This window comes from Saccoglossus kowalevskii, chromosome 3 (genome assembly GCF_978046115.1).
Source record: "Saccoglossus kowalevskii chromosome 3, keSacKowa6.1, whole genome shotgun sequence".
Lineage (NCBI taxonomy): Eukaryota > Metazoa > Hemichordata > Enteropneusta > Harrimaniidae > Saccoglossus > Saccoglossus kowalevskii.
In genome coordinates this window covers 13,222,235-13,239,272 of record NC_140643.1, presented here as the reverse complement: position 1 = coordinate 13,239,272, position 17,038 = coordinate 13,222,235, and the positions used below count along the sequence as shown (strand labels likewise).

Below are 17,038 nucleotides of genomic sequence, written 5' to 3'. Positions count from 1 at the left end.
CGATTTTTCTCCCTGATGCATGAGATCAATTTAAAATCAGGGAAATACTCGTGAACATCAACATTCCCATGTGTAAGCCAAGTTTCAACCAAACAAAAGATACCGAATTGCGTACAATACTGGATAAAACTTGCGTCATGTAAATTGCTCAATAATCCATGTACATTCCAAGACATGTAACTAATTACTTTACCCATACCTTCATTAATTTTACCCGTGCCAGACCCCTATCTTGAAATACTAGTACTCTGTCTAACAACAGAGTCACTGGCATTGCTATAAGTGTATACACACCTTTTCCCACCTTCATAGTTGACAAGTTTTTCGTAGTTAACAAAGGCACATATATTGTTTGCAATAAGTTTTTTTCTTTTATTCACAAAAAATGTAATTGCATTTCAGGTATGAAAATATAACAAGACTTAGGACAAAGAATGTACTACAGATAACTAAGTTCTGGGGATAATTTAATCTGAAATCAGCTTAAGATACGAGGACACTGACATGGAAATAAACACTGATGTACATTGTTATGGTTATCGATATTGAGGTCCGATATTGAGTATCTTTCACATAAATAGGACATACATACATGAAATCTGCCGTAATAATAACGACCTAGTAGCAAAGGTCGCTATATCGACTACCAGTATATGTTATATATGTTTATATAAACAATAATCATTATACACACTGGCTATACTAGCTCCACTCCAACATAACCCTTACACCCAACTGATCGCCGGTAACCACGCCCTCTTGCAGTCAGTTTTCAAGGTGAACCACTTTTGTTAACAGATTATGTTATTCCAAATGATAAAGGTCATAAAGGTGTACCCCAACCACCCATCCAAGAAACCGACCGACCAATCACATATTGCATGCAACATATTCAAGACAATCTAGATATCCTATATATATATTGCGTGAATTATTTGTAATATTATGTAGCCAATTAACTTTCCTCCACTCTTCATCAGCCTATATTCAGGCAATTGAGTAAATCCTGTTCTCTGATATCGTAAACAATATATGTATTATGTTAAATTTCCCCCAAAATAGAACACGTTCATGGTCCCATGTCTACTAATTCATGATATAGTAAGATACCAGTCAAAAATAAAAAAAAACAATAGTTTCACCCGTGTTTATAAAAATAAAATAAATAATGTTAATTTAGCCAATTTTGATTCACGTTATGTAACCACATGTGGCGCCATTAGAATTACCGGTAAACAAGTTGTCGACGTGAGATCTCGTGAGAAGTTTTCCGGATTAAAAAAAACGAAAAGAAAACCTAACCTGGACGCTCGTATTACGTCAACTTGTTAATATAAATAATATAATGCGTGAAGTTTTATTACTTCTTATTACAATATAAACTGCTAAAATCTAAGCATTTCCAGGTCAAGTCGACGTGGCTGCAGAAAACAATGACGATCTTTGTATTATATTAAACCGAAAACTTCAACTGTCCTCGACAATTTACTAGCTATATCCAAGCAACAACACTCAATTAATGAAAATACCACGTCCTGCGCACAGAGGTGAGAAAAGGTTAAATTCAGTATACCATATTGTTGTGTGTATGAACAACAATCAGACGCCGGTCCCAGAACTGACATGTTTGCATCCATGATTCACACCACTTGAATATAAGACATGTTGAGATGACTGATAACATAATGCGAATTGGCGTCTACTCACTACTGATAAAACAAGCGATTATTATTGCTTCTGACCTATCTCTCTCGTAATTAGTCTAATTCCATGGCAACGGTGAATTATTGTCTTGTGATGAACTCAGACACCAGACCCAGTATTAACATAATGGACGCATTCATGATTCATACTACTTGAATGTAGGACATGTTGAGCGACTGATAACACGAAAACGCAGATTTTCAGTCATTTTAACTCGATCTATATTTGTTTTATATTATTTATAGTTGTATTCACTGAATATATGTGATTGTGTAACTATTGTTTTTTTTAATATTTTCATCATTTTTTTAAATTTATTTATATTATTATAACGAGGCCGACTTTCAACTGAACGCCATTTTCCTGATCATTTTACCATATTATTCTTGCAGCGTGCATTTTAAGCATTTACTACAACCCATAGTAGCTGAGAATAATATAAACAGTGGTAAATGAGAAGGTTTGCTATGAACACAACACACAATTATCTGACATGATATTAAAGCGAAAGTGACTTCACTAGACGCGAAGAATCCACTATTGTTCTATACGGCCCAGCAGCAGCTTTCGCGATTATGTCAGTGTGCATACTATAACAGGTAAGAAGATGTCCCGGGGCACTTGCCTGGTCAAGGAATGCGCATATACGTTCTGAACGGAATACTTTTCGAAGATCACGTGTCGGCGAAAACCAAAAATAGGGGTACTATTGAAAAAGACTGGCATCTACCCATAGGACATGTCGACAAAAAAGTGTTTTGGTAGTGAAATACATTGTAATTTGTGAAGTGCCGCCTAAACAAAACACATTAAGTACACATAGACTTCGAACAAAACGAGAATACGGTGTATCTACTTTATGCTTAACTAAAATAAAAGTGTTTTGATTTTTTTAATTAGCCCGCATTTTGTTTAAAAAGGTGGGTACATTTTTATTTAAAAATCAGAGGTTGGTTCTGATTTCACAGGACGCTATACCAGCCAAGCCCACCCTCTCGGACGAGAGGTATAATGATGTGAAAATCAGTATATTGTCATGAATTTGTTTTTGCGTATCTGTTAACCGACTTTATTAGCTGATTATTAGCCGAATTGCTGTGTTATGTCTGTCATCGTTTAGGCCTATTTGAAGTTTTGGACGGAACTTGGCTCAGTGATTTGGAACTAATTACCAGATAACCGTCGCGATTCTGACAGTTTATATTCATAGTTATTAATGTAGTGAACGATTAATCAAAAGATATGACGTATTCAGTACTTAGTGTGATTGGCTTTATGATTGAAGGTTACGCCCTAGAGTCGTTTTACTGTTTTGTAATTGGTTAGAGTTTTGAAAATGAATAAAGAGAGTTTGAGTTGGTCTTGGCGAATACTCCACGACAGACGCAGTCGAGTCGAGTCGAGAGTCCAGTCCAGGGGCGAGCCTTGAGGCAGTCCAGTCTTGGGCGAGTCTTGGTTCAGCCTTGTGAGAGTCTTGGGGACTTTTCCCCAGGGCGCTGTGTCTTATAGAGTGCTCCAAAAGATCGACTAAGACGAGAGTTGAAACGTATTTCGTTGTGTGTGCCTTATTTGACTGTAAAGTTAAAGTGACTTTCCCGATCCTCAAGGGGACGAGATAGAGAGACGAGACGAGATTCCCCCCTGACAAGTGTGGAGAACCCCGAGAGAGAAGAAATTTTCCCCTGATAATATCATATTGCGATATCTATAGATAACCAACATCCACCCGAACCCGGTGTTGTACACATCCACACTTCATACTTTTCGATATAGGACATATTGGGACGAATGATAAAATTACACGAATAAGTGGCTTCTCAATATTAATAAAACAAGTGATCAATATTTTGGAGTAAATTGACAGTGTCAAGAAACGTCAGAGATACCAGCCCATAAATTACCAATTTTGAATCAATGCTGCCGACACCATTATATTGAAAGCAGTGGCTCCCGTCGTAGTACATTCGAAGAGCCAACAATGCAGCAATAACAGGTATATATGGAGTGTGGGGACTTTTCTTCTAGACGTCTTTATTTAATAATTAAAGAAAACTACAATGTAATTACATTATTATCGAGTGTTAAACATTATTTATTCGGAGAAGCGGCATTAATGAACGAACAGTTGCAGATGTTACAATGCAGAGGAATCACAACAAATAAAGATTCTCTGTGCTCATATTATCAATACTAATGCAACTATTACACATATACAGAAGCTAAAAAACAATCTAGATAAACAATTTAGCATATACTGAAAAGCGGTTTTGGGAAGGTACAAATAAATTAAGAATATTTGACATACAACTTAAAAAACAATAAATGCTATGATAAATTATGATATTGATTATGCAACAACCGTTTGACAATGTCAGAAATATGAAATCGGAGATAAATTCCACTTCATAATATTGTCCCACTTATATTCCATGAGAAGCACTGTACAAGAAGTATCACTATACATCCACAATTTTTAAAACAATACAAGAAAAGATAGTTTATTTTGTTATCAAACGAAGACAATATAATTAGCGAAAAAATCACACATTTCGAAAATTAAACATTTATGCAAGACCAGTGTATAGGCATTTAAACTTTTTTTTACCGTGACATTCTATTGTTGGATTTGTACACATTGTTCTGCATTATAGCCACTTTGCTACTGATATAATTACATACAGTGTTGTATAGAATAAATATACAACTCACTATAAGAAAGACTTTTTTTGGAAAAAAATGTATTGGAAAATGTGAATCAACAAATGAATCAATTACAATTACTACCAAGAATCATTTTTTTTTCTAATATATAGACAACATGCGATACATTTGATGTGACAACTATTTAGATCAGTCGGTGCTCTGAAAGAGCGGCGACACACACGACAGATATTTTAAGACACTTGTTTTTGTTTTCATGAACTGAGCAACCTCCACCCCACCAATATTCTTGTCAACCGTAAGTTTTCTGATGGCCCACCACAAAATAATTATGATAAATTGGAATAGAAATCGACCGTGAGTTATGGAGTGCTCTACATAGCAGCACTTGTAATTGTAATTTGTATCCATGTCATGCAAAATGGCTGCCTTTACATTTAGTCAGCGGCTGCCAACTAGACATATTTGCTAATACAAATTAATAGCTGTGACAACTATTGTAAATTTAATCATAATTTTATTATTAACAAGTTCTGGGAAAATATTTGTTAATAGTATATTATAGAATGTGTGTTTCAACCGAAATTAAAGCGGGAGCGTCACCTACACATGCGACAGACAAGCCATAGCGTGTCGTTGTTTTCAAGCAGGCGTCTATCTTTGAGCCTTGGCGTTTTTAGCATGCGTTGTTTCCGTCCCTTATGAATCAATTCCCGCGCATGTGCAGGAGACCCCCTTTTAGTTTAAAGCTTATAATTTAATCCTTGAATTATTAAAAACGTGTACAACCGGTATGATGCAGCAAAATCGACGAGTGACTTGAACGATTGAGGGAGATTTATTTTATAATAATAAATTATATTATCTGTGTTTTAATATGGTCCATCGTAAAAATAAACGGCATCACATGGACGTAGTAAATAAATGGAAAATCAATTTCTAACAATTACTAGTATATCATGTATATTTAAAAAGACCAAAAAAACTATGTGTTACTTTTTTTTCAAAAAACAACTTTTTATCTGTTTAAAGTGCCTTAGAAATGTATGATGTTTTACTTGCCAAAGATACGACCAAACAATTCTTGTAAGTGTTTCTGTTCAGAAAATATCGTACGCCATAGTGCCAAAGTCACGAATCTCGTTTGCGGTGCCCCATTCCTGCTTGAGTTATGAACGGTTGAAAACCGGACAACCAGACAGCAAAAAGTCTTAACCCGAGCAATTTCTCAGGCGTAATGACGGTGATATTTAAAAATATACAAATTAGAAAAAAATACTCGAAGATCGAAACGTATGATCTCAATAAAGCATTCCTGTTTAATATTCAAGCAATTTAATCGATAAAAATTAACTTGAACGAATATGATGTACAAAATAAGCATTACATAACGGTCTGATTTGAACAAACTATCATCGTGTTCCGAGTTCAATGCTCGTATAAATGTAACGCGCGTCGTCATTTAAAACGATCAAAACAAAAACATACTGATTTATATTTGCATGCAAGCTAGCTAGGTTTATATATTTGCACCGGAAATGATTCTTTTGGATACTGCGTGTACATAACATTAATATTGCACATAAAATTAAGCGTTTGCGAACAAGCTCTATTCAAGGACGGAAATCAGTAAGCTGGAACTAACACAACTATTTGGATTTTATCAAATGTCACATTCCTCTCCAGGCTGGAGTTAGATACTCACGATAGTCGGCCACGCTGTTAGAATTGACCTGACCGTATTCTACTCCATCACTTCTATTGTTCACATGTTGTGGTGTGTATAGGTTCGGGGCTAATTCGACGCAAGCTTCTATTAGATGAACAGACTTCCTTCAACCACAGTTCCATGTTATCATCGATAAGTGGATTCCGGTGTCCGTGTTTGGTCTCCGTTCCGCTGCTCATAGGATCAACTATATGTATTTCATCTACTTCCTCTTTCTTTGGATATCTACATGGTCCCAATAATGTCAAGAAAACAGGCAGAAATAAGAGTCCATGTAGCGCACCAATAGAAATAACAAGAAACATTGTCTTGAAAAAAGTTCGGAATATGTAGGACACTGATAAAGATAGAGCCAACACGCCCAATATTGTTGACAGAGCACCTTCTAATATGGGCCAGCCGAGAAGGTAGAGAGCGTGGACTGAACGCTTATTTCGAGAATTATGTGGTGCAATAACAAAAGCATAGGTGATATGAGCGGAAAAGTCCACACTGAAACCAATACATATGATAATATTAATCATCGCTACAGCGTCCAGTCTCACATGCCATAGCGTCATATAGCCAATTACACCGAGTGAGATAGATGCGATTGCCAGTGTCACATATAACGAACACAGTGGATGCGGTATCAAAATAAGGGACACAAGGAACATTGCGCCTGCTGCAATGCCGATGTTTTGTAGAGTGTTGGACAGTATAGCAATGTATTGTTCATAAAAGACGAAGGCGGGATGGTACGCAAACATATGGATGTCTGACTTGTCGGCTATGCGACGCGATTCCACCATAATGTTGCGTTCACGGTTCGCTGTACTAGAATCTGACGAAGAAACCAAAAACCGAGATGCAACGATACTGGTGTTCGCGTCGTTGAATTGAATGTCAGTGTCAAACACGGTGGGGTTAACTAGAAACATGCTTCTTAAAATTTGAATAAACTGGTCTTTGTTCGAATAAGTAATATTGTTGTGTTCCATAAAAACAAGAAACTCGGTTAACCAGAACTGAACAGTAGAATTGCTACTGTGGAAATAATCGTTCTCTTTCAGTTCTTCAATTACGTCATACAGTTTGTTTTGAACGACTTTACTGGAATAGTCAACCTCTTCGTCGATGGTAAACGAAACTATCGGGCCATACACTTTGAAATAGTTATCATCCAAATCGTAGAATGTGGTTGCATACGAATTATCATTGGCCAAGTTTTTAAGTCGAATGCCTTCCTGTAGATGTAGAGATCCCCATATTGCTACACTGAGATATGCGGCGTATAATACCATCGTAACAAGCTTCACCGGCAATTTGGTGATGAACGGCCCGTAATGAACGCGAAAGAACTTTACAAAAATGTGTTCGCTTGCTTCGTCGTCTGGGGGTGTTTTATCTGACCATCCACCTGCGCAAAAAAGTCGATATGTCGTAGACGGAGACTCTTTCTTTGGTAGAACTTTCATACAAGAGCAACAGTGGCGATTGGCAGCTTCACGGCGTCCGAAGAGTACCATGCACGCCCCAAAGAAAGTGATTTGGTAGAGGTAGTCGAAAAGTACGGCGACTCCGGTGTATAAACAGAATATCTGCACAGCAGGAAAGAACGAAATGGCTCCAATACAGAATGCCAGAAAATCTGTAATGCTTGTTATTGTGATAGATAGGGCTGCTTCGGAGTATGCATGTCCCATTCGCTCTTCTACGGTGAACTTCGACGGTGTTTTCCTCCAAGCAGCTATCATAATAAACATATCATCAACTCCAATTCCTATAAGGAAATATTACAAATACATTACTCAACAATGTTATATATTAATGTTAATAGTTGGTGGCAATGGCGTCAAGTAAAATATAATTCACAATCGAGATAGGGATAGTACCAACTAAGAATTAAAGCTACATAACATTTTTGTTGAGTCTGAAGGATTTGGTCACAAATAGAACATGCGAAATAGCAAGAAATGTTGCTATGAAAAGGATACATGGAAGTTACTATGAAAATAAGACTAATTAGCGTGTACCTCGCACCTCGCGTGCGTTCGCAGAAACTGGTAGGATTATCGTGGAAAAACAAAATAATAGGTTTGACAAACATTGCTGAAAATTGCTACCATTAAAGAGCGTCGGCAATGGGTATTTTCGTAAGCTGTAATCATTTTTTTTATTTTCGTGTTAATGTAATTAATAATGTAATAAGAAACGTGAATTCGTAGACATGAACAAGGTGAAAAATATAATCAGCTATTTTATTCGTCCGTAATTTGTACAAAGATCTTATTTTTTGTAAGTGTATAAAACATTTTCAATATAAATGTCATAATTCGTACGCAATTTCCAATTTTGATCCATAAATACAAATTATCAAGTATATTATAAAAATGTAATTAGGAATTTGCTTTATCTGTAAAGTGTAAGAACAGATTTTTGACTGTAAATAGAACTTTTCTTTTTATTTCCTGTAAAAACGTAAAATGCATTTTTTATTTCCTGTAACTTGCACCAGCTATCTCCTTTGCACCCCCCCACCATTAAAATATTCGGCGCATTTCAATACATCTTAGAAGGTACCAATTTAAATATGGGCGACGACTATTATTGCAACAGCACAACACAACGTATTCGTGTGCATTAATTACATATTCTCTGCCTTGTTATAATACATGATAAGAATATTTATCCTTTGTCCATGTTTCAATTATGCAACACAAAATAATAAGATTTAAAATTCACAGTCTATATTAACCAAATGCGATGGTTGTCACATATATCATTTTTGACTTACGTAAACACGGTCACTGTGAATTCGTAAAACTCACCTAAAATAAGGAATGGCATCGATGCTACAACATTAATAAAAGGTACACCACAGTAGCTCATCAGTCCGAGAGAAGAGACAATAGCCAGCCCAGCAGACAAGACGCCAAGCTGACCCAACATCGGTTTACTTCGCACCCAGTCTGCCATGATGCAGCACACAATGGAGAACGTTATCAATAACGTAAATGTAATGGTGAAGAGAGGAAATACACTAGTAATGCTTGCTTCCAACTCTAGTTCAAGTGTCTGTGAGGTGTAGTAGGCCACATCAATATTGTCCGATTCGTACACGAACATTGAGTTCATGAATTCTAATTCCCACATATCGCTCTGCAATTCGAGTTCCTCGTCACCCGACTTTAAAAAATAATGCAATTGTATAGCCAAAGCAGATTTCACTGTCTCCTGGTCGCTGTAAAACGCCACACCGCCGAGAGCACCGCCGATGAATATCTGTCCTGTCGTAGGATATGTTATGTTTATATTGTCCGCATTGGTTGAGGAAAAATTATACAGACCGATTATATCATTCAAACTACACTGATCAAGCCACTTTGCACATAGATCATTGTCGAATCGAAGGGTTTCACCGTCTACCGTAATATTTATGTCAACAATGAAATCATTCACTTTGATGACTTCACTAAATATACCTTCACGCAATACGTTCCCACCATCGGAAGCAGTAATTATCACACGACCAAAACGACCAAGGTTGTTCAATCTGGCGCTGTTAAATTGGGTAGCGTCATCGTTTGGAAAGAGTTCGCCCAACCGAGCTCTGTCGCTTTGGGCGCGGCTATCCGCGGGGGCAAATAGATATTCAGGATCAGTCTCATTCGTGAGAGTCAGCAAGCCAGCTCCTAGTGCGGCCGCCACGATCAGAGGCACCACGACGAAAGGTATTGGGTGCCTGGCTATAAATTTGCCGTACTGATAGAATAGGCGACTCAGCCGCCGCTCTACGCAATCGCATCTACAGTCACAATAGCACATGCTGTAAATTCGGTAGTCACGACCTTACCTAAATATATGGCGTGTTTTTTCTGTCGCTGTGTCGTATACTGCTTCCCTCTGCTTGTTATGGGAGCAACACTGTTTACAGCTAGCATTCTTGTCGCATTTGACTAGGACACGCATGCGCATTTTTACTAAAGCTCATAAATTATGTATTAGTTGAGATGTATTGTACTATGATGTAATAGCCTCGTCCCACACAATACAAACTGCTCAAAATTAAAAGTGCTCTGGTAATCGCATATCGTAATTGTCTGATACATGCATCCTATCAAGTTAGTATTTTCATTTTCATTTGTGGAGTTTTAGAAATTGTCCTGATGCTAAAGTCATGTTTATCGCAATTGACATATCAATTACTGTATCAATCACTGTATCGGCCGATAGAAGTATCTCGTATCGTGGGAAGTTGTTTGATGCTTTTAAAATCTTACATTACGCTTTACAATTATTACATTACATTTTCAGGTGAAAGACCTGAAAGAAATCGTGACATTAACTTGTCAGCCTGAGTGTGACGCATGGTTGGTTAATGATATCTCGGCGTGAAGTGAAAGAGTATTCTTTTTTTTAGTATTGTTTGCATAGATATTTGCAGGTAGCAGACACACTTACCAACAGTGTTTATTAAAACAGTAAATATAGTTTACTGTATTATACAAAAAAGACAACAAGAGGCAAGTGAAAACAAAACTTGGTAACCGAAATTGGTATTTATTTTTAGGCAATTGCGATCGTTTTTACCAGTGTTTTTCAACAAATACTTATTCTGGCCATGTTAGCTGAGCAGTTTCCATCAAAAGTCAAATAAACCACTGCATTTAATTCACCAATAAGATTCAACTTGATGGTTGACATTATGTTTATTGTTTCTGACGAAGGTGTTGTTGTACTGTAGAAAAGATTTTAGTTTATTTGGTTACTTCCTCATTCCTGTTTTGACATGACTTTTTTATCTTTGTGGGTGTGACCTAAATTCTCATTGTATTGTTCAGCCAATCAAATCTTACAGCGTGGGTGAGTATTGTCCTCTTGACATTTCGGAAAATACACATAAATATATGGACTTGTTTTTCTGTAGCTGTCTCATATACTCCGCCCATCTGCTTGTTATGGTGGGAACACTGTATATAGCTCGCATTCGAATAAAGCAAATTTTCTCTAAAATTCATAAATAATGTATTACTTTAAATGTGTTTTTTACTAAGATGTAAAAGCCTCTTCCCACACAATACAAACTGCTGATTTGAAAAACAATAAAACATTTTCAAAATTAAATGTGCTCTGGTAAACAAGTATCGTAATTGTCTGATACATGCATCCTATCAAGTTCATTTGTGGAGTTTTAGAAATTGTCCTGATGCTAAAGTCAAATACACCACTGCATTCAATTCAATTCACCATTAACATTCAGCGTGATGGTTGGCATTATGTTCTGACGTTGATGTTGCTATACTTGATTATTTTATTGTTACTGTTCTGATATAACCTTATTATATGTTGGGGTGTAACCGCAAGTGGCAACAATTTTAGTTTACTTGGTTATTTCCTCGTTCCTGTTCTAGTGTAACATATCTCTCCTTTTGGGGCAGCCTGAAAACGAGATTATGTTTGTGTTCTGACGTATTTTTTTTTATCTTTGTGGGTGTAACCTAAATTTACACTGGATTGTTCAACCAATCAAATCCAGCAACGTGGGTGATTATTAGCTAGGAAAGTACGTGTGATCAAGGTGTGCCACACCAAGAAGTTCAGAATACAGTATATACTCGCGCAGTTCAGCTTTGACGTGATTCATACACAAACTTTCTAAAATCTGCTAAAGTCATAAACTCGTAATTTTATAGTAAGTTTTTTTTCTGTGTTTGCTATTTACACTACTGATAAGAACTATATTCGCAAACTTTACAATTTTCTCAGTCAAACTGCGTTACTCCCCAACTGAATGGAACTTGAGTATCGTATGGTAAAAATCCGCTGTTTACACATTTAATTCTAGGTTGAAAGACATCAGTATGGGAAATCTACAAAGTAAACCGGTAGCGCGGCCTGTTATCAGTGATGACGACCCAACATTACCACTGAGCAGAAAAATTGCCATTGTTGGAATTGGATGCCGATATGCAAATGGAATCGACAGCGTTAGTAAATTCTGGAAAATGTTGACGGACAAAATCGACTGTACAACACCTCCCACAGAAGATAGGTAAGATTAACCGGTCCACTTACCACCTGTAAGATAGTATTGTAAGGTACACTACAATTGGAGAGTGTACCCATGAACGCGATAAGACACAGCAATCTATTCTTGTTTAATGTTGAAGTATTTTCCCCAAGAATCACATGCTTATTTTGCCGGGTCCAATCCTACAGGGTTGGCTTCATATTGGCGTTGCCGGAATGTTTGGCGATGAGTCAAGCTGACTCCTACTGAAAGTATCTATGGGTTAATATGTTGTGTTCATATTACCCCAACTATATTTATCCAAAACGTAACGACGTGGTCATGGTAAAACCTCCAATACACATAATGAAACAGAATTTGAGTCATGTATTCTCTCGGGCCAAAACAAATCAAAATGTCAAATCGAACAACAACAAAGCCACTAATAAATACACTTACTAACTGGCTATTCCTAATTCAAGACGTGTCCGGATATGTGTTCTGATGATCCAAAACTACCTTGTTCGCGGCGCCGTATTTTACTAAGAATAGTTGCCTACACGATTTCTGCTGTACATTTTCTACGATGGATTATATTACTATCGATATATTGCAGAATTAAAACACACGATTGGTTTTACCGAAATATTTGCTAAGTTAATAGTAGCAGTCAAGGGGCAGTTAGCTACTTTTTGTTTGTAATTACTAGTAGATCGAGGAATGCCTTAATTTGTGCCATGGGGTTGATGAAAGTGTATTCATAATAATAAACTACCATTTTCTGGCCGGGTTAAACCTAATGCTTCCTAATTGTACTCAAACCTTGTAGCGTTGGGTGTAGGTTTTGATCTGGCTAGTCATTTCCATAAAGCATGTGACGACTCCCCCGCTTTAAATAAAAACACGTGTTTGTGAGGGCAATATCACGATAAAAAGAATATCCGAACCATCAACACAGAGTATCTTGCGTAATATCCATTCTGGTAAATTAGCTGCCTATTTCGAATAGCTAAAGTTCCTTCAAAACCTTGAAAGCAATCCCAAAAGCAACAGCGGCCAAGATAGTAGTAGTGCAGCGAACGACAATTTGTTATGCGCAGTATCGTTGCGCGGTAGTTTAAATGACGTTATGCATGTGATATACCATGTAATATCCACTTGGTGGGTAATATACCATGTAATATCCATTCTTATCACATCTCACTGCTGTTACGCATGCTGTGATTGGTAGAGACTCGGTCACATGACATTGAACAAAATGAATATTACATGGTATATTGCCCGCCAAGTGGATATTTAAGCAATAACCCCCCACCGAAGGCGGGTATACCACGAGATATTGCACAATATATGGAGTGAATTGTGCAATATCAAGTGATATACCCAACTTCGGCGGGGGGTTATTGCTATTATATTATACCAGTATATTGACAATTCGATAAAACTAGTAAAAAAAAAAGTTTACTTGCATCTACTATATGGCCCTTGAACATGAATATTTATAAGAATAGTATTGGATGCATACAAAAATTACATACGCAACACAGTTCAAATTGAATATAAACTAATTTGTATTCCGCGTGAAAACGAAACGTACCCACAGTGAATAGAGCAGCGCAAACATAAAAATTAGCACAACAAAAGATGACCTTCCCGACCTTTTACTGACTACGTCAACGCTATTTGAAATACAGGGTCGTGTACAGTTTGGATCATTAAAAAAAAGGATTTTCCACGTTTTCATTCCGTTTTTTGTACAATTTGGACTGTAATTTGCCCATTGAAAGTACAGTAGTGAAATAAACCAGTTTCGTGACTCATCATACTGCTTGTAACTGTGGATATTTGACGTCCAGCGGTACTTGGCTCGACCGAAGTTTGAGACGCGGTGGTGTATCATGTACGGCGACCGGCACGGCGACCTCAGTCCCAACATCTGACCTGGATACATCTTTGGTATAGCCAAATTTTTGTGACAGTATGCATATGCCTGACAAGTTTTGTCGTTGTTCTGGGGTAAGTTTGATGTTGTAAGATCGGATTCTCTCATCGTTTTTGTGACATGTACATGATATGCCTTGTCTCAGCTCCGGCCGAATGAAAGACTTCAAGTTTGCACACCGTCGTATTAGGCACAAATCTGCAGCTTTCGAAATTACCTTCATGATCTCCTGTAATTTATTTACCCATAGTAGAGAATTACAATACCATATATCGTCGTCGAATTCTGCGTTGTGCCGTGTTCTTTGAAACAGATGACAATTACCCCGGTGCAATTTCACTGCAATTTGGTCAGCTAGAATACGAACGCCGCTACGGGACACCGTTGTTATTGGTGGCAAACATTTTTGCCTGTGACTCGTTGTTTTTTGCATTTTTGTTTGTCCTTCAATCTCTCCTAGTTGGTCACCAGTTAAACTTAAAGATCATGTTTTCTTTACGGAGAACACAGCGTTCTGACGTTCGTTTAGGCGCCGTCCCTCACGGTGCTGAGGGACGGTGGGTTAGGTTTGTGTGGCGAACGACAATCACCCAACGACCAACGCTCACAACTTGGATCTCGCCATTAACAAAAAGCAATATTATGGTTATATAATTTTTCAGATGTTTTTAATTCGTTATTTTTTTCAATATTTTTTCAAAATTCAACTACTATATTTCCCTAAAAATCAAATACTACCGGTTTTATGTATTTCCGTATTAAACCTGTAGTCAATTCATGTTCCAGGGCCACTTGGCTTAGCCGTGCATTATCAGCCAATACACTATTAATTGCATATGCGAATTTTGTGTTTGGACCAATCAAATCGATGGATTAACACCATCAATATACCATCAATATCACATAGATGACGTCACTGAAACTACTTACTGCGCATAACAAATTGTCGCTCGCTGATTTCGTTTTCGTTCGCAGTCGCTGTTATTGTTTGCCGTAATGGCTTCGGAGAGACATGTAGAACTTCAGCCTTCGAATTGGACAATATTTTGTTAGGGAATTACAGTAAAAGGACCAGGATGGCAACAAGTAAGGCCATTTCCACATTTAAACAATATCTGAGAAGCAAATTCGGATACGGCAAAGGCGCCCTGTTAACGTTTACAATAACGACGCTCGATTCTGCATTGAGAACGTTTTACGCCGAGGTACGAACGCAGAAGGGGGGAGTATACACGAAGAAATAATTACAGTCACTTAGATATGGCATACAAAGGTATTATAACCAACCTCCAATGCGCCGAAATTTTGATTTAGTTAACGGAGATGAATTTGCCGGTAGCCGAAAGATGTTTGTAGCTGTAAGTAAGCAGCTTACAAGTCAAGGCAAACTTGAAGGGAACGGCGGGTACATTACGCAGGTCGGATCGCATCGGGTCGGGTCAGGTCGTCGGGTCGGATCACAATTTAGGTTGCAGATAATCCAATTTTTGCCAAACAACATTATATTTTCACATATTGTTTATCCGAACTGTCTATCTACCTACATTTAATTATTTTGTACGTATGTTTTGAATTTTATGAATGAAGTGGCCATTAGTCCAGTTCATTTCCACTGTACGCTGCAATGTGATCGTTGTTACTGTCATCGCCATATTGTTCCGAACACCAAAACAGCAAGATTGCCAGCTAAGTTGCTGACTGCTTTGAGGTACGCGCCTGAAGTTCGTTGTCTTACTTGATCTCTTCGGATCAAACTAACACCAAAAGGAGACGTCGCAATGATTACGAGGAACACACACAAGTCAAGTGTTCTGGAAATCAATTCAGGGATTACACCCCCAATTTAAATATTCCGTGTACGTTGCCATATATTACAATGTATGAGATATCAAAATATAAGACATTCTGTATGTACTGTGTCGAACTAAAAGCGGTAACCCCCAAATTATAATGGAACGTTCTATCTGTTGGAGTTTTGCGCGCAATTTTGTGTTTATTATTACATGTACATTGCGTTGTCCAATAAAGTGTTATCGGTAAAACGTACGTAAATTTTTTTCACGACTATTTTAATAATTGCACAATGCAAAATTCTAGGTTCGTTGATCCTACAACCCGGTCATATATAGTACGTCAGAGGCTGACTGGATTTTCGCTGCGATATTTGCCAATGAGACTAGAAGGTCGATCACTACTATACACCGTGACGGCATAGTTGAAAAACTCGGGAAACGGGATCAACTCGCGCCTCTAAGTCGACCGGTCGCTCACGTACAAAGACGATCCCCGAAGTAGTGGAATTTACTGAGTTTTTGAAGGCCAACAAATCATCTATGTCAGCTAGCGAAGTGAAAGGAAAGCTGTTGGATGAAGGTTTTGCACACTCAACACACAGCCATTTACAAAAACCATATACCACACATTCAACCGAGATTTAGACTACTCATATACAAAAATTACGTCTATTCCGAAAGAACAGCTGACGGAACATTACATGGGCAGAATCATGAATTATATCGACATGATTTCTCAACTTGACCCTCTCCGTGTTCATTTTTTTTATACGGCGGGCAATCGTGTCTATGGACATGTTCCAATCGGTCAGCCGGCAGTGGAAGTGCAAAGATACACATCCAACATAAATTTTACCGTGAATTTGGGAATTTATTTCATAGCCCGCTTGGTGTGACCCATTTCAATATTCCCCACGGTCCTTCAAATGGAATGGAGCTGTTAATTTTTTTTGAGGAGGCACTGAATGAAGATGTAGTAGATGGTCAGCCGTTTATTGGAGAAGGCGACTCTGTTGTGATGAACAAGTGTGGTTTTCATCGCAGTAATTTCACCGAACCCGTTCTCCGCGAGATGCTCGATGCCAAACAGGTCACTCTTGTTTCAGCCTCCATATAGCCCAGAATTTAATACCTGCGAGCTTTGTTTTCAGCATCTAAAATGAGAATTGCAAAGAAATGACGTATTTGCTAATCGGTTCACTGAACTCGCAATTCTA

At 37.7% G+C, this 17,038-nt stretch overlaps 1 protein-coding gene across 1 annotated transcript; it reads right to left on the bottom strand.

Moving 5' to 3' along the window:
- Positions 1-3,767: 3,767 nt before the first annotated feature.
- Positions 3,768-9,921, bottom strand: LOC102806341 (patched domain-containing protein 3-like). Its single transcript, XM_006823146.2, has 2 exons — positions 8,905-9,921; positions 3,768-7,856 (listed from the first exon to the last, which is right to left on the bottom strand). The coding sequence occupies exons 1-2, from the start codon at positions 9,899-9,901 to the stop codon at positions 6,124-6,126; spliced, it is 2,730 nt and encodes a 909-aa protein (XP_006823209.2). The 5' UTR covers positions 9,902-9,921; the 3' UTR covers positions 3,768-6,123.
- Positions 9,922-17,038: the final 7,117 nt, after the last annotated feature.